Source organism: Pundamilia nyererei, unplaced genomic scaffold (assembly GCF_000239375.1).
Source record: "Pundamilia nyererei isolate P.nyererei 1_Seehausen unplaced genomic scaffold, PunNye1.0 scaffold00023, whole genome shotgun sequence".
Taxonomy (NCBI): Eukaryota; Metazoa; Chordata; class Actinopteri; order Cichliformes; family Cichlidae; genus Pundamilia; species Pundamilia nyererei.
In genome coordinates this window covers 3,827,306-3,847,476 of record NW_005187424.1, presented here as the reverse complement: position 1 = coordinate 3,847,476, position 20,171 = coordinate 3,827,306, and the positions used below count along the sequence as shown (strand labels likewise).

Sequence of the window (20,171 nt, the reverse complement as noted above, 5' to 3'; positions counted from 1 at the left end):
TGTGTGTGTGTGTGTGTGTGTGTGTGTGTGTGTGTGTGTGTGTGTGTGTGTGTGTGTGTCGATGCGGCAGATGCAAGCTCTTGTCTTCACCTTCCTCATCACATGGTTCACACACAGTGTGTGGTTACCAAGACAACAGGTATTGGAGTGGATAGAGAGCCCTGGGATTGGTGTGTGTGTTTTGTGTGTGTGAGAGAGACAGGTGGAGTTACTGTGTATTCTGTGCTCGCTCTTCCTGCTGCTGCAGATTGATCGAGCTCTGAAATGGCACGAGCAGTGAAGCATGCAGCCAGGCTTTACCACGCTGTAGGACTCAAAGTGTGTGTTTGTGTGTGCTTGCAATGTGGGTTTTTAGGTATAATGATTTTAATGCGGTCACAGGATGTCGTCCAAGGTGACTCCTCAGAGGAAAAATGGTCATCATCTTCATCAGCAGTTGCACGAGGTAGAACAGACAAAGAGAGTGAAGATGAGGAAGAATAGGAAAATTAAGCAATGTTAATTAAAGTTAATCAATGCTGCAGTTTAGCATGTTAAACCAGAACCAGACCTATCAATTAAACTCATTATCTTGACTGTAGCGGTCGCCTAAGCGATAGACTTTGTTCTTTCACTGCAGGAGAAATCTGTGTTCTCTTAATAACATTAATAACATATAAAAGGCGTTCCTCTGCAAATACAGGCCCAGTTTGTGGCAAATAAACAATAAAGCAATAACGAGCTGCCTCTCCAGTGAGTCCCACTTTTAAAGAGAGCGTTCAGCAAACAGTGCTGAAAGAACTGTTGCAGAGGCAGCTGAATGATTTTGAGGACAACCACAACTACAAGCAATCTCCTGGAAATCCAAGCTGAAATAAGCCAGGGATGCCTGGTTATCAGCGGCTGAGCTTACAAAAAAGGGCAAGTGCATTGTACACTTTTAAATCATTCTCTTGGATGAAAGGGATAAAAAAAATGAGTTGTCTCTCAGTGGTTGCCTCTCTGTTGACCAAATTAACTGATTAGATGATCATTAAGCAGCTGCTACCCAGTGCCTGTCTATTTAAATCTGACCTGTTCACGTCTTAGTGTGCTCATGTCCTCCTGGGATCACGATTTTCTCTTTTGAAGTTGTTTTTAGACTGCTTGTATCAGTCTCAAGGTCAAAGTGGGCTCAGTAGTATATCACTTCTAGTTCAGTGACATATGTGGCTGGTAGACTGACAAATCTGTGATCAAATTTACCATCACTGAAACCATTTTAAAGCATTTACTACAGTAAGTATAGAATATAATCTGCATATTAAACTCTGAATCAGGAGTGACATGGTGCAAGATAAATTTATGTAAAATATTTGATGGTTTCAGTGTGATACTCCTTTGTTTGAGTCTGCCCCATCCAGTGGCTTGAATCACTGTGCAGAGCAGGTTAAGGCAGGTGATGCTACATGGAGGATGTGGTTGGAGCAGGATGATGCAATCTTTGATCTCACGTCTAGGTCTCTGCAGACACTGCTCTGGAGTTCAGGCAATCTCCAGTTAATCACTGCAACCCTTATTTTCAGTTTAGCTTAATTCCTGGACACTGCATGTGTTCATTATTTAAAATAAATGCTGCTTTATCTCAGCATCAACAGTTCCGGTCTTTGAATGTCTGATTATTTTAAATGTGAAGGATGTGAAGAGTCAGACCTTTGTTCACATATGTATTTATATTTATTATATTTTTATTTATATAAAGTCAGCCAACAGAAACAACATGATGTAACAACTGCATTACATCAGCATCACTATGATATGTTTTTAATTTTGAGAAAAAGAAGGTGATCCTACAGATTTCTTTTTAATCTGTAAAACTCTGGAAGAGTCGCCAAGTCTCAAGCTTCATTTTGGTTTGTATAGGTGTATGTAGTATTAGTATATATTTATGAATTTTCCACACAACTAGGTCTAACTTACCAGCGGACAGAAACGATTGCGAAAACAAATATTCGTTAAGTATATTTGGTTTTTTTTTAATTATCCGTGTGCAGATGTGCGGACCCAGTTGGTGGAGCAGCAGCGCTGTCTGGAGCAGCAGACAGAGATGCGGGTCCAGCTGCTTCAGGACCTCCAGGATTTCTTCAGGAAGAAGGCTGAAATCGAAACAGAGTATTCGAGAAACCTGGAGAAGCTAGCCGAGAGGTTCATGGCCAAAACACGCAGCACGAAAGATCATCAGCAATACAAGTAGGCCTGCTTACCTGAGTACGCATGCATGTTTGCATGTTTCGGGGGGCACATATTTGTGTATTAAATGAAACACACAAAAATGTATTTACTGAAAGGGGACATATCAGGGATTTACTTTACCATAAATATTCATTTTTTATAACTTTTGGAGCTTTAAAACTGAGTTGGTTATTGCTAGCTGTTAGCCTAAGCTTAAGCTAATTTACTTACTTACTTTCCCATGTTTTTTGAACCAAAGATATTAATCAAGTTTATTCATTTTAATTCATTTTAATAATCCCTTATATCAGCGGTCCCCAACCTTTTTTGCGCCACGGACCTGTTTATGCCCGACAATATTTTCACGGACCGGCCTTTAAGGTGTTGCGGATAAATACAACAAAATAAAACTAGTACCGGAAAATTTATTCATAACACACGTGAAAAGACCAAGGAAAACCGAGTAAACGATAAAAACGATAACAAAATAACGCTGAAAACCGATAAAAACCCTGAAAACTATACATTTCACACCTGAGCCTCAACTCTCGCGGCCCGGTACCAAACGACTCACGGACCGGTTCCGGTCCGAGGCCCGGGGGTTGGGGACCCAATGATTAAGAGGACCCGAGGGAAGCTCGGAAAGCTAAGCAGAAGTTATTTGGAGAGGAGAGTGACTGCTGTTGGTTGAAAAGAGAGGTAAAAAAAAAACCTTCAGTGGTGTGGAAACATTATGGGTTCGCGGAGTCAGACTTGGATCAAGCAGACATAGTGTGTAAACTTTGCTACAGTGTCGTAGCTGCACCACAGAGCAACACTGCAAAGTTCACTAAACATAGATGTTTACATTTTTCATTTATTTCTTATATTGCAAACATTTGCACACTATTTTATATTATTTCTTGGCAATCTTTAAAGTCATTATTCAATACATTGTTATTGTTAAATAAATATCGTCAAATAATCGAGATCTCAATTTCAGTAAAAATAATCGTCATTATCATTTTTGCCATAATCGAGCAGCCCTACTTCAACATAATACTACCATATTGTGTATACAGACCCCAAAATAGCAACTGTTAAGAGACATGCTTATGAAGCAGATTTCAAACTCTATCAGTCAGCAGTAGAACACGGGAATAGAGCAGCTGCGAGAGAATTCAACATTAATGAATCAATTGTACAGAAGTGGAGGAAGCAAGAAGAATTAGTTGAGTAAAGCGTGACTTATCTGACTATTTGGTTTCGCTAAATGTGCCTTATGGCCCAAAAAATATGGTAACTTATCTTTGTTGTAGAAATGTGCTGCAAATAAAGAACTTTGTGTTGACAAGAAGCAAATACTAATGCATTAAGACTGGGCGATATATCCAGTTTTTAAATATATTGATATACTTTTATACAAGATATAAGCTATGACCATATCATTTATATCGATATAGCCTATGTTGCGTTATACTTATATGTGTGGAGCTGCAAGTTTGCCTCTCTTTCATCCACTTTTGTCTCTACGCTTACGTTCTAATACTGCGCATGCGTGAAGCACAAGAAGATTCAGCCTGCTCATTTCTGTCTGCCGTTTATTTACTTTCCGGTTCGTTAAAACGTCGCGGCAAAAGGTCGAGGAAAAGCACCAAGTTTTTTAAATGGACTAACAATGAGGTGGAGTTGTTGCTGCGAGTAACACGAAAGTACAACGTTACAAAAGCGAGTGAGAATTAAAGAATTTGAAGAAAAGCTATCTGGAGCATGTACAAACTGATATTAATCTTTAATAGGGCTGTCAAAATTGAGAGCAAACAAAACAACTGCTGTATAATGCCCTCCGCTATCTTAGTTTAATTGGCTAATTGGTCACATGACTGCATCACATGACTAAAATGCGTCATCGTTTTAGAAAGTCTGCGTTTTCTCTGTCCACACTGCGACGCAAACGCACTGTCTTCAAATGTATTTGTTTTCGAGAGCGTTTTCAAAACACCGTCTCCGTGTGGACGGGAGGCCAAAATGGAAAGAAAACGATGCAGTTTCAAACGAAAACGCATTAGTGTGGACGTAGCCTAACAATCAGTGGAGGACTTGGGTTACTTGGGATTAAACAGTCATGTGAAAAAGAGTTTTCCCAGTTCTGCATACAGCCGTGTGGAAAAAGAAAAATACACCCTTACTAGTTCCACTAGTAGCAAATCAATCAATCAATCAAATGTGCTTGATGCACAACTGAGAGAGATTGAAGAACTCAGCATCTGTGACTCTACAGAACTCGGTGAACATGTTAAATATAAAAAATAATGACAGTATGATTAGAATAAGACTGGACGACAGGACAAAGCCTCTTCTCTCTTAAAAGAATGTGGCAGCACAGCAGACTTGGAGATGTTTGGCCAAATTGCACAGCAACATTTTTGCAATAACCAGACACGGCATATCAGCACAAACACCTCGTACCAACTGTCAGCACGGCGGTGGAGGGGTGACGATTCTGGCTTGTTTTGCAGCCATGCCTGGGGACCAACCATGTGAGTTCCTTTGTATACCAAAGTATTTCAGAGTCAAATTTGAGGCCATCTGTCCACCAGCTAAAGCTTAGATCATGCAACAGGACAGTGATCCCAAGCACAGCACAGCGTAACATAAGCAGAGACAACCAGAGCTGTAGAGTCTCACGTTTTGTCTGAACTCCTTCCTACAGTGGAGTCACTCTCACCACAAAATGTTTCTGTGAAGTGCTGCAAGGACTGCTTTTCACTCACTTGGCCGTCGACCTTGTGGTGATACTTAAATAGACTACCAAAAGAAAGATCTTCTGGATTTGCAGATATGTGGGTAGATGAAAAGTTTAGTGTTGTCACGTTAACTGGCAATCACGCATGCAGCGTGAGTAATACTGAAGCACTGTAACAAATAATTTTCTACACTGAGTGAATTAGTCAGTTAATGCATTTCTCTGGTTCTGTTTGATGATTATACTTCCTATGTTTTATGGATTTATGGTAAATATAATTTCCTTTCAGTGTCAAATTGGAAACTTTGGTTATCCGATGAGTCCTGATGGAAACTGTTGTGACTTAGTGCTTTTTAAATAACCTCTGTATTCATGAGTTTTAGGGTGTTTTTGATCATCTTAGCTGGAGGGCCATGCTATTTATAAGTTTGACACCTACAAAAAACCTCCCCCTCTTCCCCTTCAGAAGCAGAGTGTGGTCTGAGGTTTGGTTACTAAGTGATGGAGCAAAAACACGCAACACCAAAAATTTTACTGCTGCCACCCTCGTGCTTTCTTAATCTGCCTAATGAACTCTGACTCAAATACGTTAGCAACAAGGGTCGCGCATTTTTAGACCTTTACCGCTTTCTTTTTTAAATTGTGTCTAGAGTTCAAATTGCAGATTTTTTCGTTGTTTTGTTTTTTGTCAGTGCCACAGTATGAAATCACTGTGCCTTTTGGGCTTCTTGGTCTGTGGTTTGGTTACCGTCTCTATATACCCTGTGGGTAAAATTTTGGTTTGATTTAGAAGAAAAGGTAAAAAAGAGCAGAAGTTTCATAGCTTTGTCGTCAGAGATGGTGACACATGTTGGTGACAGTTTGCACCTCGGTTTTCGTACAAGAGGTCAGACTGGAATCAGATTAATGTTGCGACTCTTAGTACTTAGAGCTGTAGCAAATATCGATGTAGGACATTACTTTGAAGATCAAATGCTTGAGTATCAAGTCAGAAAATGCTGCAGAGATTTAACGAAGAGATGAACAATAATGATAATATACAGTGTTTCACTGAAAACACATTTCAGTGAAACCAAGATGTCTAGAAGGGTTTGTGTGTAGGACTCTTTCACTATCGCAACCATGGCGTCTGTTGTCTTTGGGCTTTAAAGGAAGTGGTTTTTCATCTTGAAGCAGCAACTCTGCCAAAGGTGACATGCATGGTTTATTTTGAGGTTTCTATGACATACTCAGAGATTTATACTAAAAGTTTTAGTGTGTTTAAACAAAACAAAAAAAACCCCTGACTTCTCAGATGTGTACTGCATACGTGTCACGCTAATGCTGGAAACAAATCTGTATGATGAGTATCATTGCAGTGGCCATATATTTATCCTAGTCACAGTTTTGTCTTATTTTAGCAGAAGGCTAAATTCTGTTGAAAACTTGATAGAGGAACAAAAAATATTTTAGCACTTAATTTTCACACATCTTTCATAGACGTCTTTGCGGATTCAAAATAACCTTTACGTCATTACCACAATGTTGGAGATGCGCGTAAAGCCGACTGAAACGTCGCATGCAATCGGCATTTCATGTGCACTTTTTTTATGAGCTGTGATTTTTGCCCACTTGCCCAGGATGTGATGAAATGGGCAGATGATTAAAGGATGATCTCAGATTATCTCGGTTCAGATCTGCCAGGAGACTGAACAAATTTAGTAGTTTACTTTTTAGAACGCAGAAAGCCCCTACACTGCACTATTTGAACTAAACAAAACCACAACACACTGGGACTTGAAGATACAATGGTAAGATGTTTCTGTGAGACGTTTGCTGTCCCTGGCCACAGCCTGACACCTGGCGATTCACACAGCTGAACACCAGGAAGTCTCTATTAACTGCCTGTCCTTGTCGTTGCAGTGTTTTGGAGCAGCAAAACCTCAAAAACAACAGGTTCTTGGAATAATCTCTCTTGTTTAGACCTCTCCATGTGAAAAAAAAAAAAAAGGCCTATTGGGACCCGCCATATTGAACCCCACCTCACCACAGGAATCTAAAACCCTATCTGTATTTTGGGGTGTTGTTCAGGTGGTGAAGACTCGGTGTCACCGCTTTACCTCGACACCCCACCCCTTACCGAGCGCGCGTCTTCCCTTTTTTTGCCTCAGTGCTGCTGCCTGTGTTTTGAACTTATCTCAGTGTGGAACTGGCAGGTTCAGGGGTGTGATTGAGGTTTGAAATAGAATATGTGTTTGTCTCCAGTGCCTGCAGATGTCTTCACTTAGGAAGGTAAACATCGCATGGGCTGTTTAACTGTTAGAGGCAACAACCAGCCTCATCCCCAGGGCCCCAGGAGGAAATCAAGCACAAATGACACTGTTTTGTGTTTCACCAGACATCTGTCACCTTGTTCGCCCGCCATACATGCAGGGTACCGCGCGATGCCGCTTTTTTTTTGCAGCGGGGCTCTCGAAGCTGCCGTTATTTCTCCTGCCTGTGCAGGAGTTTTCAACCATAAACAAGAAGACATAAGTGTAATTTCCACAGACCCTTTTTTATTTAAGTGTATGTATAATATGCCAGAAATCTAAAATATTTTGACCCTGTAGATGATTAACACAATCCTTTTTTTCTCCAAAAGCTGTGGAACATGTTTGAAAGTTGTGTATTTTGTCCCAACAGAAAGAAGAAGGAAAGGTCCAAGGCCAGCTGAACCACACAGATTCGAGCCAGTACATCCGCGACCTCAAAGACCAGATAGCAGAGCTACAACATGAGGTGAGACTCCTAAAAACAAGCTACATGTTCACCTCAGTCACACTACCAGTTTTTTGTTGTTGGTGTAAATGCTTTGATCGAAATTTCACAACAATCCCTCAGATATGGTTTTACTTTGACTTGAACAGATTAGTTGAAGTGTTAACTACACCCAGAGACTTCCTGTGTGGTGCTGAAGTTGCGAACCTCTTAGAGATGTATTCACAAACATGACTTACAGAGGTTTATATGGCAGAACATTGAGGCACGATGCAAAGATGGATGCACATTCAAATGACTGATATCTAAGAATGAGTAAAATGTCACATATGACGTCAGAAGTGACACATTCCCCACAGTCTTAGTCACCTTTATTCATTATTATTGGTCCTGTCAAGCTTGTTGACCTATGTCATGTGTTTGAGAAAAGGTGTTTTAAAGAGTGCTGTCTCAGTCGTTTCCCTTCCCTGCCAGTTGTCTTTGAGTTTTAGATTGCCCGACAATGATTCTTATTATTTTAAGCATGCACAATGAGCAAAACTGAAACTGGTTTAAGTCCCGTCATGCACCTCTTGCACAGTTTCAATTAACATCATACAGCTTTAAATTTTATGTGCAGCATCTCAGATGTTGATTAGATCACCGTTTCCTTTCACATGACAGCAACAGGAAGGCAGTGTGCCAAGTTTAGAGAGACCCAGGTAAATGTAGGGTTGTTCGGGTTTTGGGTTGTTGTTATCGTTTTTATGTACTGTGCTCTAAACTGGCCTCTGAATGCATCTCTTTCTACATGACTGTCTGTTGCATGGCAGGCCAACCCAGGTGAGTGTTTTCAGATGTTCTGTGTAACACCCCCAGCTTTTCAAGCCTGACCATGTGTTGATCTTTACCCAACCCCTCTTTGAGTCTGGTTAATTCATGGTGTAGGAGACCATCCCAAGTGCTTCAAGGTAAAGCTAAAGAAAGCGTCCGTGCACGGCTGTAAACTGGAGGTGGGGACGTTAACTGAAAATACACTGTTCAAAATAAAATTTAAAATTAGTGCATATGTAGGCCCTTTTTGAACTTATAGCTGAAAGATAATCGGAGAAAATACAAACCCAATTCCAAAATAGTTGGGACTCTGCAAAGTGTGAATAAAAACAGAATGCAGTGATTTGCAAATCTCAACTGAGACATGAAAATTATTAGCTGATTTTGAATTGGATGTAAGAGAAAAGTTGGGACAGGAGAAACAAAAGAATATCTTGGAACTAATTAGGTTAATTAAGGTCAGTAACGTGAATTAGTATAAAAAGAGCATCTTAGAGTGGCAAGGTTTATAAACTGAGTCTACAAATTCAGCAACAGTTTCAAAATAGCGCATGCTTTTGATTGCTTTAACTAGCTCATCATCTAAAGTACGTAATGTCAGAGAGTCTAGAGAAATCTCTGTGTGCAGAAAAGGCCAAGAACTGGATGCTGTGATCTTTGATCCTCGGACAGCACTTCATTAAAAACAATAAAACGATTATTTTTGCGATTAGTCGACTAATCAGATCATGCATCCAAAGCGTACAGCTTATTGCACCAGAATGCATCTGCTCTTATAACTATCATTAGCTTACAGCTTTAAGTGTTTTAAGGTATGTGCTAACTAAAAATAACGACAAGATGATAGTTTATTAAATTTTAATGACATTTGCAGATTGTTTCGGTGAAGTTTAATAAACTCAGCCGTCTGCTCCTTGCTATCTAAACTGTAACGGGACACTGGAGTTTATTCTCGAGTATCTCACACTTCTGATAATCAGCTGTCTGCTTGACGTTTATTCAGCTGTGTAAAAAGTATAACTTTAATCTCAGCCAAACCGATTTACTCAGGAACAAATAAAATACTAAAAAAAATTTTAAGTTATCTAAGTGATTTATATATCACGTTTAACCTGAGTAGTGAAAGATGGTGGTGGGTTTGAAAACGATTTGCCGGGAGTCCGGCGTTCTCACGGGCTCTAGTGAGCCTTGCCCCCGGCTAGCTATCGAGCTGGTGGGTAACAGACGTCTCCGAAAACGTCGGAGCGTTTTTGCAAATATGTGGTGTCTTGATAAACTGAGCAGATATTTGAGGCTTACACAGCTACATTCTCGCCTGAAAATATGTTAAATGTTTATTTTGTGACCCAGAATGAATAATAAGAGTAATATTAAAACTAACTAGCAGCCGGCATTGTTGGCAACTGAGCTGCGCTGCGCTATGAATTCTGGGACACTGCTTCTTCTTCTTCTTTGGGGTTTAACGGCAGCTGGCATCCTTGTACATGCAGTGCTGCCATCTTCTGTTTCAGTCCGTTATTACACTCTTAAATCCTACTACTTATTCCTGCGCTTTTGGGATCTAACAAAACTTCAAACGACGCTTCAACTATTAAATTAGTCGTCGACGATTTTAATAGTCGACGTAATCGTGACTAGTCGACTAATCGTGGCAGCCCTATTTCTAACTAACCTGGATAGCATTAGCTTATAACATCGCTCTCTATCATCTAAATATATTTCTGACTTTTAAAAAAAAGTGCAGCAATGCAAGTCTAAAAAATTAATGGATGAACGCCAGATTGGCTATAGACATCTTTTATATACAGTCAACGCAAAAAGTTCCTTACCAGGTCTTTTTGTTTTCCGAGAGAAAACAAATCCTCCAGTCTCAGACACTTTGCCTTGAAGCTCTGGAAGCACCTTAAACTGTTAACGTGGTTTAAGGTGCTTCCTGCTACCATGCAGTCTTAAATGGAACATAATTATATGACTCTTTGTCCCAAATCCATACTACACATTGACTTTAAGTGTTGAGATTATAAAGCACATTCGTGCACACATTCAATAAACTCATCAAAGATTGAAGCAAAGACAGCATATAGGCTTTGAATTGGACGGTGACATTTCTAAATCTCTAGATAATTTTATATTGAGATGTGTGAATAAAAGCTTTTACTACAAATTTAAAAGAGACAACTTGTCTTCCTCCGTGTGAGTGCTGTAAAACTATTTATTTCATGTCTACTAATTATACAAACAGGACACTCACCAGTTGTTTACTCTTGGTGTGTAGTATGGCTCTGATTTTATTGCGTTGTTCCCTTTTGTTTTTATTTTTGGTTGAACTGGTGCCTGCATGTTGAATTTGTAGAGGACATCTCATCTTATTTGTTTCAGTGTTTCTGGTAAAATGTCACCAGCTCCCACTGACAGTTTGTTCATATCACGTGTGTCAAGTTTTTGTTATCTCACTGAGTTGCTAGCAGTCACAGGTTGTCCAGGAAGCCGTGCAAGAGTCATATTTCTCTGTTGTTATTCATTTTAAACATTAGCGTCACAGCTTGGCTGCTTTTTTTTTTTTCTGTAGCAGCGCTACTTTGACACTAACAGAAAAAATGTGGCTATAATTATGTTGTGAATTCAGCTGCATTAAAACATATCACTCTGTAGAATCAAAGGGAAAAATGATTCTGTAAACTTTCTGATAAGTCGCACTACTATTAAGTAAAACTGGCCACAGGAAACACATTTGTTGAAATTCAATCCGAAAACTGTCTTAAATTTCTCTTTATTAGTAAACAATGAACAGCGGACAGGACAGGAAGTGCTGAACTAGATATCCGCTCTCTATATTTCCTGCACCTGGCTAAAAGAAGGTTTGACCAAGACTTTCTTCCTCCCTCTTTCCTTCTGAGTACAATAACAGCAACCGAAAAAAATAAATAAATTAGTGAGCTGTCTATACAACTATACCCATTTTAATCATTCACACTTAAACCTGCTTCAGAGACACAAGACAGTGAAGCAAAAATAGAGCTGGTCCACGACGATATTGGAGCAGAGGATCTCAGGGAGGTGATCCAGGCCTTAGCACAGCACCTCAGGTCATATAGCATCTGTAACAAGCAGTTTGAGATTCCTTTAAGCCAGTTTTCTTCTGAGCGTGCTCACACATGCGACAATGTCAGGATGTCCACCGTCTCTGACATCCTGTAGAGCCCCCTGGTCACAAACCAGGTGTGTAGAGTCTGGAGCTTTTGGCTTACTGGGATAACTTGCATGTTTGCTCACCTCATTTTTTGAAACTTTGGCTATATTTAATGTGTGCATCCACCACTGTAACAGTGTATTTATGACAGAAAATAAAGAAAAGCGTAAAATGTTAGCTGTAATATTTTCAAGAGGTTTGGTGTTCATGCAGCTGCCTTCAGGCACAGAAGTCTGGTCTGTAGGAGATTGTGTGGCTCCTGACTCTCACTGTTTGCTTTCACAGATTCGCTGCTTAAAAGGACAGAGGGGGCGCTTGGCCAATCAGCCCACTTTTGATGGGATCCATATTGTCAACCACTACAGGGCGGCTGATGAGTCTTACCAGTCTTCGGACGACGATGGGGTCAAGGTCTCCCCCCTGCAGGTCCCCCAGCAGAGGAGCCGTATCAAACTACACCCCAAACTCGAGGACACCGACAGCGATGAGGAGGAGGAGGACGGAGAGGCCCTGCGGATCTCTGTTCCTCAGAGCAGCAGCCACAAGACCACCTCCGTGTGAGCGGCGCCCGCCGGCTGCTGAAGTGGAGACGGAGGCTGTCAGCACTAACTGTGGAAGAGAGGGTCATCCAGCAAACCATTTCAGAGGAGACTCCTGAACTTGAAGAATGAAATGCATCATCATCATTTGATATCCTGAGAATCACACGTGGATTTAGTTTTCTTTACCTTCCTTTTGCAGTTTTTTTCTTGTTGTTGTTTTGGGGGGGTTTTGTGAGTAAAGCCAGAAGCTCAGCCTGAACCTCAGTAGAGGCTCAAATCACGTGGAGCGTCTCAGACTCTACTGGGCCACAGAGACCTGACAAAGAGGAGGAGAAGGGAGATCTCAGTCTGTCACTCCTGACCGCTTCTTCTAGGTACAACACAGAAAAAGAGACTGTGCAATAAAAACGTTTTACTCTATATTACACACTTCATGTTTTTATATTTTAAAGCTTTTTATAAATGAACATCAGAAATGCATTGATGCCGTTACTACTAAGTGTCCATCATGCAGAGGCAGATTTGTATGAGTGCTGTGCGTGCGCATGTATAAATATCTATATTTCTAATGTCTTGAAGAGCTTCATCAGAGCCTTGTATCAAACTCGCTTGTATCAGCCAGCGACGACTTGATGACTTTCTTTGGCCTTAGCATGTGCCGCATGCCTTTCAAGGTCAAAGTGACATTGCGTACATGTAGATATGTAAATGTGTATCATGTTGTTTGTTTCCCCCCACTTCCTTTTGAACTTGAAAATGCATATCTGGTGTTTAGAATATGCTGTACATTTGAGAGTAAAGGGACATATAATGTAGTTTAACACAAATAACAAATCCTGCTTTTGAGACGAGGGAGGTGAATTCCTGGTAGAATAACTAGTCACCCCTCTTTAGATGCTTTTGAACTCTCCGTTCTTAAAGCAGCCAGCATGTTAATAAGTGCAGATGGGGAAAGGTTTATTTCTTAGCTACTGTTGCTGTTTTACAAAGTTCTCTGAAAGCATCACGATCTCACTTTCATGATGAGGTAAAAGGCGAATCACTTCAGTGCATAATGCATCTACCGATGACTCAAAGCTGAATGATGCCTCTCATATGTTCTGAGTGTCACTAATTTGCACGGAATTGATGACAGTCTGAGAGAACTTTGGTCAGGAGATGAAGCCGAGATAAAGCAACACTCAACAACACAACATGGAAACTAATCGGGACCGGCAAAGTGTTACCAAAGCGAGGCCTATGTTCTGGATCTACAAGCCACTCCATTTCATGACCTGGATGTGTAAAAGTGAATTTCTCTGAATGTCTGAACACTAACTTCTGTATGAATCGAGGCAGCCGCAGTCTCCAGGAACCAGCAAAGATTCTGACTTTGAGCAGGTGATGATGATGTTAATGTCTCTTTGCTGATGGAATAGAAGAGGAACACCTAATGGCACTTTTTTTGAGTCTGCAGTGCAGTATGGACACACTATGATGGATGCAGTCAAGCACACTCTGCAAACTAAATGAGATTGTTTTATATATATATATATATGTATGTGCGTGCGTGTGTGTGTGTGTGTGTGTGTGTGTGTGTGAGAGAGAGAGAGAGAGGGATGAATTCACAATAAAATTGTTTGATAAACTCCTGGCCTGGTCTGTCTTGTAATGGTGGCTGCAAACCTCTAACCAGAGTCTCCTCGTGCAGGCTGAACAGCACATGTGGGATGTTTAGTCTCAGCGCTGCCTTCCTCTGAAGATTCTTAGCTTAGATTGACTGTTTCAGGAAGTGATTTTTCTCGCGGTTTTCAAAGTTGAGCCTCAACTACTAATCATTTCATGCAGAAAACCACATTTTAAAAAGAGCATCTCTCTTCGGGCACTGAAACATTTACCAGGTTTGTGTTTGGTTTTTTGGCTTTTTCCCCCACAAAATGCTGATGATGAGTTTGTGTTGGACAGTGAGGCCAGTCTGTTAGTGATGTAAGCTCAGATTTTTAGAACTTGCGTTGACTAGTAAGGTTGGCGATTATTTTTTTTTAACGTGGCGCAGTGGAAGGTCGCTTATTTCTATAGCGGGTGCCAGATGTTACAGCCACATTAATTCTATTTTAATCATTTCAATTTTAATCTCAAAATTCGGCTTTATTATTAATAATACCCGAGTTTAGCACAACCTAAACAGCAGTACTCCTGCGCAGACACGGGTGTGTGAATACAGCTGCTTTTATGTATTTTGTTGATTTCTTTTTCTTTGATTGACCTTTGCAAATATTCGAGCAGATTTAAACGTGCGTCCTGAAATGTTTACTATAAGGAGAGCGCGATACAGTGGCGCAGTGTGGGAGGCGTGAATCATTTGGTGAGTTCACATGTAGAGGCGTTTTAAAAGCTGAATTTCAACGGAGAGAAGAAAATATTTGAATACTGCAGAAATAATGACGCAGTTAATTAATTGTGCGGTTATAAACAACCGCATATCAAATCAAATCTAGTTTCAAACCGCGAAGTTCTAACAACCTGCGTAAAAGCGGCATCAAATCCCTAAATGTATTTATATTATTAATATCATTAATATTATTATTATTATTATGTGCGTGTATTTAATTGCGATGGCATGATGCTACAGTTAAGAAACCGTCTGCCTATCGGGCAGCAGGCCCTGCTGCAGCTGCTTTTATCGGTTCGAGCTTCATATCTCCTCCAAAAAACTGTATCCGGATGCCGTGATGCGTCTAATCGAGCTGGGACATGTGGTCCTTTAATTTCCTGTCCTTTATTTACTGATAACGGTTTGCATGTAGCCGACATTATAAATGCATTCACTGACATGTTGGTGCCAAAGCCGTGTAAACGGTCTGAAACCTTTTTGGGCGTCCAGTTGTCTGATTTGGAGGAAACTTCACACCTTTACAGGCGTGGAGGATTTGACCGGAGCGGATTTACTAACGGTTACCTGGTGATATATTAAAATAATAAGTAAAGAAACGCAATGAAATGAAAAGTCATCCAAAATGCGCATGTGTGAATTTCGGCTCCGTGGCAATTCAAGCGTCTCAAGCCACGAATAATAAAACTTTAAAGCGCAAACATGGCCTGATAGCCACCTGTATTTACTGCAAACGAATGCAGGTTTTTGATCACACTTTCACTTCAATGCCGTCTCAAAACTGTTTTATTACACCTGCAGTGGATGAAAGGCACCAGGACGCACGACTCCGTCTTATTGATCAGCGCGTAATGACGCTCTAATCTTCGACCTGTGCGAACAGAAAACAAACTGTCTCCGTTATTTGCTTCTTCCTCTCGGGGTAATGTGAAACGGTCACCGCAGGCGTTAGGACGGAGAGTGTCTGTCACATAATAACAGTTTATGGGCTCAAGTGACCACCAGACCGGGACAACACTTTGTCCTGTGTGGAGCCGGCAGTGAGTTTTGATCAGAGAGACACTGCGGTGCGTTTTTATGTGAGGATTTATTCTCAATGAATTATTTTTCCTCTAGCGTTTTATTGGCTGAACTCAACCGGAGACACTCTTGGCAAACCCGAAGCGTTTGGTCAAATTTTAATTGCAGCCTATAAGAATAATAAGACTACCCCGCCGGTTCAAAGTTTCTCCCACCCCTTTATTTTACCACGACGTGCTACTTCAAGCTCCCCAGCAAGGCACCCTGGGGTGTGTCTCCCCGTTTCCTCTCCCCCTGCCCCCTTTAAAGATTGAGAAAGGCGCCGATAAAGCCTGTATCACCTCTCCCGACTGCCACGGGCTCCATGGGAGACACGAGCTGCAGTCTGCGAGAACTTCGGCAGCCCCAAGCTGTGGAAAAGTTAAACACTGCAAAAAGTGTCTCATAGACTTATCGTCCCAAGTTGTACTTTTAAACAATAAATACACTTTTCTCTTCTTCATTCCACCTGCGTTTCTTGTAAGAAAGGAAACCACTGTCGGGTTCTGAAATGAGTCCGTTTGCTCTAAAGATGCAAGACGACGTCGCCCCCGCTGCAGACAGTTTTCCTACAGCCTGCTCTGACTAAAACTCTGCAGGCGGATATTTTTTACAGCGCACTGAGCTGTGGCGAGCAGCCTCGACACCTGTCCGACGACACCTGGCAGGCGTGACCGACAGTCCGCGCATGCTCCCTTGTCAGGTTGAAATCTCTTAAAGCACTTGGGAGCAACATCACCACACCAGTAGATGTCAAATCTTGGAGCGAGCGGCCTCGGGCGCAGGAGGACTGCTCTCTACAGCTGGATTATTGTCACTGATTTGTTCTGTTCCGCTTCAGAGATGCCCCGCTCCTTCTTGGTGAAGAGTAAGAAGGCGCACAGTTATCACCAACCCCGAAGTTTTGAGGATGACTACAACAAGCTGGACACGATACTAGCGCACATATGCTCGGGTATGCAAAAGGAGGCTTTTCTTCAATATTCCCCTCTTTGTCAGATGACACTTTCAATGCTGTATTTGATATTGATATAATCTGACGGGATGAGGGGTATTTTTCAAAAGTAAAATACATTTTTGATCGCAACACTTGCCAATAATTTGTAAGATGAATAATGCTTTAAAAGAAAAGCACTTTACAGTTAAGAGTCATTGTGGTGTTTTGTATTCAATTCTGAAACTGTTCTTTTGGTTAAATGCATGTATTTAAATATCTCGGGTTATTCACAGTTTTATTACATATTACAACACTATTTTTATTGTTATACCATATCATATATTAACACTATTACCACAAGAAAAATTGACGTTATCTCTGACTAATTTTGTCCACCAAAAATCCAGTTTTGTTTTGACAAATTACCGAACTGGCGACCATCCACGTCATTTATCAGCCCTTTAAAAACAACATAAGAATGGCTTTAATTGAGTCACCGGTCATTACGATGCTGACTGTCATTTGTTTTGTGCTTCTCAGAGGGAGATAAACTCCCAGAAGAAGACACGGATATGTCGGTGGACAGGTACAACCTGTCTCCGGACTCCCACCTGGGTGACGCAGCAGATTTCTCCCCCAAGTCTCCGCTGAGCTGTGCCGACAGCCTGTGCCCTCGCTCCCCGGACTATGAGGACTTCTGGAGGCCTCCATCTCCCTCCGCCTCGCCAGGTAGACAAAGACACACACATACATACACACATACTGATGATCCTGCAATAGATTACATTTCATGTACACATGAAAGAGCCAGAGCGGAAACTGCGTCCAGGACGCACAGATCCAATGCAGACTTTGATTTGTATTTTTTCCACCATGGTTTAGAAAACATACAATACAATGTTCGTTTCGGCAAACTAAATAAGCAAAACAGGCCTTTGTGATAGTTTACATATTTTGCTGTTTTAATCATTTTCTGAGATTGTTTTAAATTGAAGTTATTCTTCACACAAATACGTTTTCAGTTTTTATAATAAATCAGAGCAGATATCATCTAATCTAATTTCATTTTAATCGGACTCAACCACAAATCATCACTTGGGGAATCTGAAATAAGTTTTCCCCTCAATGATTCCTCTGAGGCCCCGTAGATCCCTGGAAGTGCTCCTCTTCGGTCACTTCACTGCTTTCATTAAATTTTTATCTGTTCCCCTCTCCAGCTGATTCGGAGAAATCTCTTTCTCCCCTGGTGGACGAGACTCAGCCCTTCACCGTTCCATTCCGGCCGTACGCCTGGAGCAGCAGCTATCCCAGGCCGGAGCTGAGGCCGCTGGTGCAGCCAAGCCTCCATACGGGAATGGAGGTAGAAAGAGGCCCGGCTGCGATGGGCTTCTACGGAGACAGAAGCACCCATCCTGCCCTGTATGCAGACCGAGCTCTGGGAGAGGAGACCTATGGTAACTACAGGAGGCACGCTGCTGCTCTGCTGTTTCCTGAGGCAGGCATGCACGGAAAAACCCACGACGTGAACGCGCAGTCTGATCTGCTGTGCTCTAGCCTCATCCTCAATGGGGCTTACAAGTGCGTCAAGTGCAGTAAGGTGAGGACAGAGAGCAACGAAGAGAGGTGTGATTTCATATAGTCCAGTCTAATATATGTCTTCTATAAAATGCATGCATGTTTGTAAGAAAACACCAATAATTTAAAAACTTGGGATAATTTGATTTCCGCTCAACTTGGCCCCAAGCAAAGACTCACTGCAGCTGCTGTTTTTTGGCTGACCTCTGACCTCTCTATAGGTGGAACAAAACACAAACAATTGACTCTCCAGTTACACAGAATCGAATTTGGGTTTTTTTTTTTCTTTGATGGTTTATTGCAAATTTTAAAAAGTTCTTATCGTCAATTCATTGTTGTTCTCAGGTGTTTTCCACTCCCCACGGTTTAGAAGTGCACGTCCGCAGATCACACAGCGGCACCCGGCCATTTGCGTGCGAAATCTGCGGCAAAACTTTCGGACACGCAGTGAGCCTGGAACAACACAAGGCCGTGCACTCTCAGGTATCTTCACACCTCAAACCACAAGATGCAGTTTGCACCCTTTTCTTTTTTTGGATTCACATTTTACTTTCAACCCGCCTTCCTGTCAAGCGTGGATGCGCTGACTCGAAAATGTGACTAAAACAGGCCTCTGCTCACGTTTCAGGAAAGAAGTTTCGACTGCAAAATATGCGGTAAAAGTTTCAAGCGGTCGTCAACTCTGTCGACTCACCTGCTTATCCACTCCGACACGCGGCCGTACCCATGCCAGTACTGCGGCAAAAGGTTCCATCAGAAGTCGGACATGAAGAAACACACCTTCATCCACACAGGTGAGCGAAGAAAGGGACGAAACTACATTTGTTGTTTTGATTGTTCTGTAACCGAGGTAAAAGATCTGTGCGCAAAATCCAATTTTTAAGCAGCAAAATGAATACCTCTCGTTTATTTTTATTATATATATATATATATTTTTTAAACCCTAAATCAAATGTATTTTTATTTTTTTTTCTCTTTCAGGTGAAAAGCCACACAAATGCCAGGTGTGCGGGAAGGCGTTCAGCCAGAGCTCCAACCTCATTACGCACAGCAGGAAACACACCGGATACAAACCTTTCGGCTGCGACCTCTGCGGCAAAGGTTTCCAGAGAAAGGTGGATTTGAGGAGACACAAGGAGACGCAGCACGGGCTGAAATGAACTGACGCGGCACCATGGAGTCAATCTAATCTGACTTCAGAGCAATCATTTGCTCATTCCTAGGAAGTCGTTTTTAGACATCCGGCATTTTCGACTTTTCCTCCTTCTGCCATCCACCTTGAGGACATTTTTCGGATCAAGATCGACTCTGACTCTCATTTAGCTTGTTAAACGTGCATTGAACCTATATTTAACAACGACAGATGGTGTTTTTTATTTATTTTATAAGGGAAAAAAAACGTTTAACGGGCGACTTTTTGCAGTGCGAAGACGAGCAACACTAACGAGACCAGCCTGCTGCAGAATGTTACATGCTCACAAAACCAGAGATAAGCTGTGGACTTTAAAATACATGACATGTAAGCGCGATAATAATAATAATAACAATAATAATAAAATTGTCTGTGTCTTAAGCCCAAAATATTAGCAGTCACACTTCAATAACAGGATTGGCAGAGCCATAAAGAAACAGATGCAAATCTGCGCTTCTCCAAAAGAACAGACGTAGGATTTTGTTGTCAGCTACAGCGATGCTGGCAAAACAGTTCTTCCACTGTCTGATTTAATAATCGCTTCCATTACCAAGCTGGTATCTTTGGTCTATTTTGCACATTTTCTTGTCAAATTTAATCTTCTATCGTTTACAAATAAATATTACTTCTCTTCAAATATGTATTCCAGTTTCTTGTTGATGTTTTAAAATGATTATTATTATTATCAAAATTTCAATGCAGTTAAAAATATGGATGAGTTAAGTTTTTCCAAACGAAAACAGAGACGGAACGGAAAAAGCGTGCATAAAAATAAAACAGATTACATTAAAGTAAAGGTCGGGTTTCATCACCCAAGTTTAAAAAAATTCCACAGAGC

General features: G+C 41.3%; 3 protein-coding genes and 1 long non-coding RNA gene across 7 annotated transcripts in view; 2 read left to right on the top strand and 2 right to left on the bottom strand.

Moving 5' to 3' along the window:
- evi5b (ecotropic viral integration site 5b) overlaps window positions 1–13,094 on the top strand; it is a 45,380-nt gene extending 32,286 nt beyond the window's left edge. For 2 of the 3 annotated variants that reach the window (XM_013909317.1, XM_013909316.1), the window contains 2 exons: window positions 7,580–7,675; window positions 11,943–13,094. In XM_013909317.1, coding sequence (XP_013764771.1) covers window positions 7,580–7,675; window positions 11,943–12,218 — 372 coding nt within the window. In that variant the 3' untranslated portion in view covers window positions 12,219–13,094. Of the gene's footprint in view, window positions 1–7,579; window positions 7,676–8,466; window positions 8,477–11,942 lie in introns of all 3 variants that reach the window. The other variant, XM_013909318.1, reaches the window with a different exon arrangement.
- LOC106456143 (uncharacterized) lies at window positions 11,412–12,105 on the bottom strand. Its single transcript, XR_001290302.1, has 2 exons — window positions 12,042–12,105; window positions 11,412–11,565 (listed from the first exon to the last, which is right to left on the bottom strand). It is a non-coding gene; the product is annotated as an uncharacterized LOC106456143 (long non-coding RNA).
- cunh1orf146 (chromosome unknown C1orf146 homolog) overlaps window positions 12,471–20,171 on the bottom strand; it is a 33,943-nt gene continuing 26,242 nt past the window's right edge. Inside the window, exon 6 of the mRNA XM_005727231.2 lies at window positions 12,471–12,515. Coding sequence (XP_005727288.1) covers window positions 12,498–12,515 — 18 coding nt within the window. The 3' untranslated portion in view covers window positions 12,471–12,497. The remainder of the gene's footprint in view (window positions 12,516–20,171) is intronic.
- Window positions 13,950–20,135, top strand: gfi1ab (growth factor independent 1A transcription repressor b). Of its 2 annotated transcripts, XM_005727228.1 has the most exons (7): window positions 13,950–14,079; window positions 16,471–16,584; window positions 17,107–17,295; window positions 17,784–18,163; window positions 18,487–18,624; window positions 18,770–18,935; window positions 19,123–20,135. In XM_005727228.1, exons 2-7 carry the CDS (start codon window positions 16,473–16,475, stop codon window positions 19,299–19,301), a joined length of 1,164 nt encoding a protein of 387 aa, XP_005727285.1. In that variant the 5' UTR covers window positions 13,950–14,079; window positions 16,471–16,472; the 3' UTR covers window positions 19,302–20,135. The 2 variants fall into 2 exon arrangements, with proteins under 2 accessions (XP_005727285.1, XP_013764774.1); XM_013909320.1 differs by lacking the exon at window positions 13,950–14,079 and having other exon boundaries at window positions 15,113–16,584.

Bases quoted from the DNA above. Each gene is read 5' to 3' on its own strand.
- gfi1ab (XM_013909320.1), top strand. From the start codon at position 16,380: ATGTCAAATCTTGGAGCGAGCGGCCTCGGGCGCAGGAGGACTGCTCTC. The intron at 16,585-17,106 runs GTATGCAAAAGG...TGTGCTTCTCAG, and splicing joins ACTAGCGCACATATGCTCGG to AGGGAGATAAACTCCCAGAA. The intron at 18,625-18,769 runs GTATCTTCACAC...CTCACGTTTCAG, and splicing joins ACAAGGCCGTGCACTCTCAG to GAAAGAAGTTTCGACTGCAA.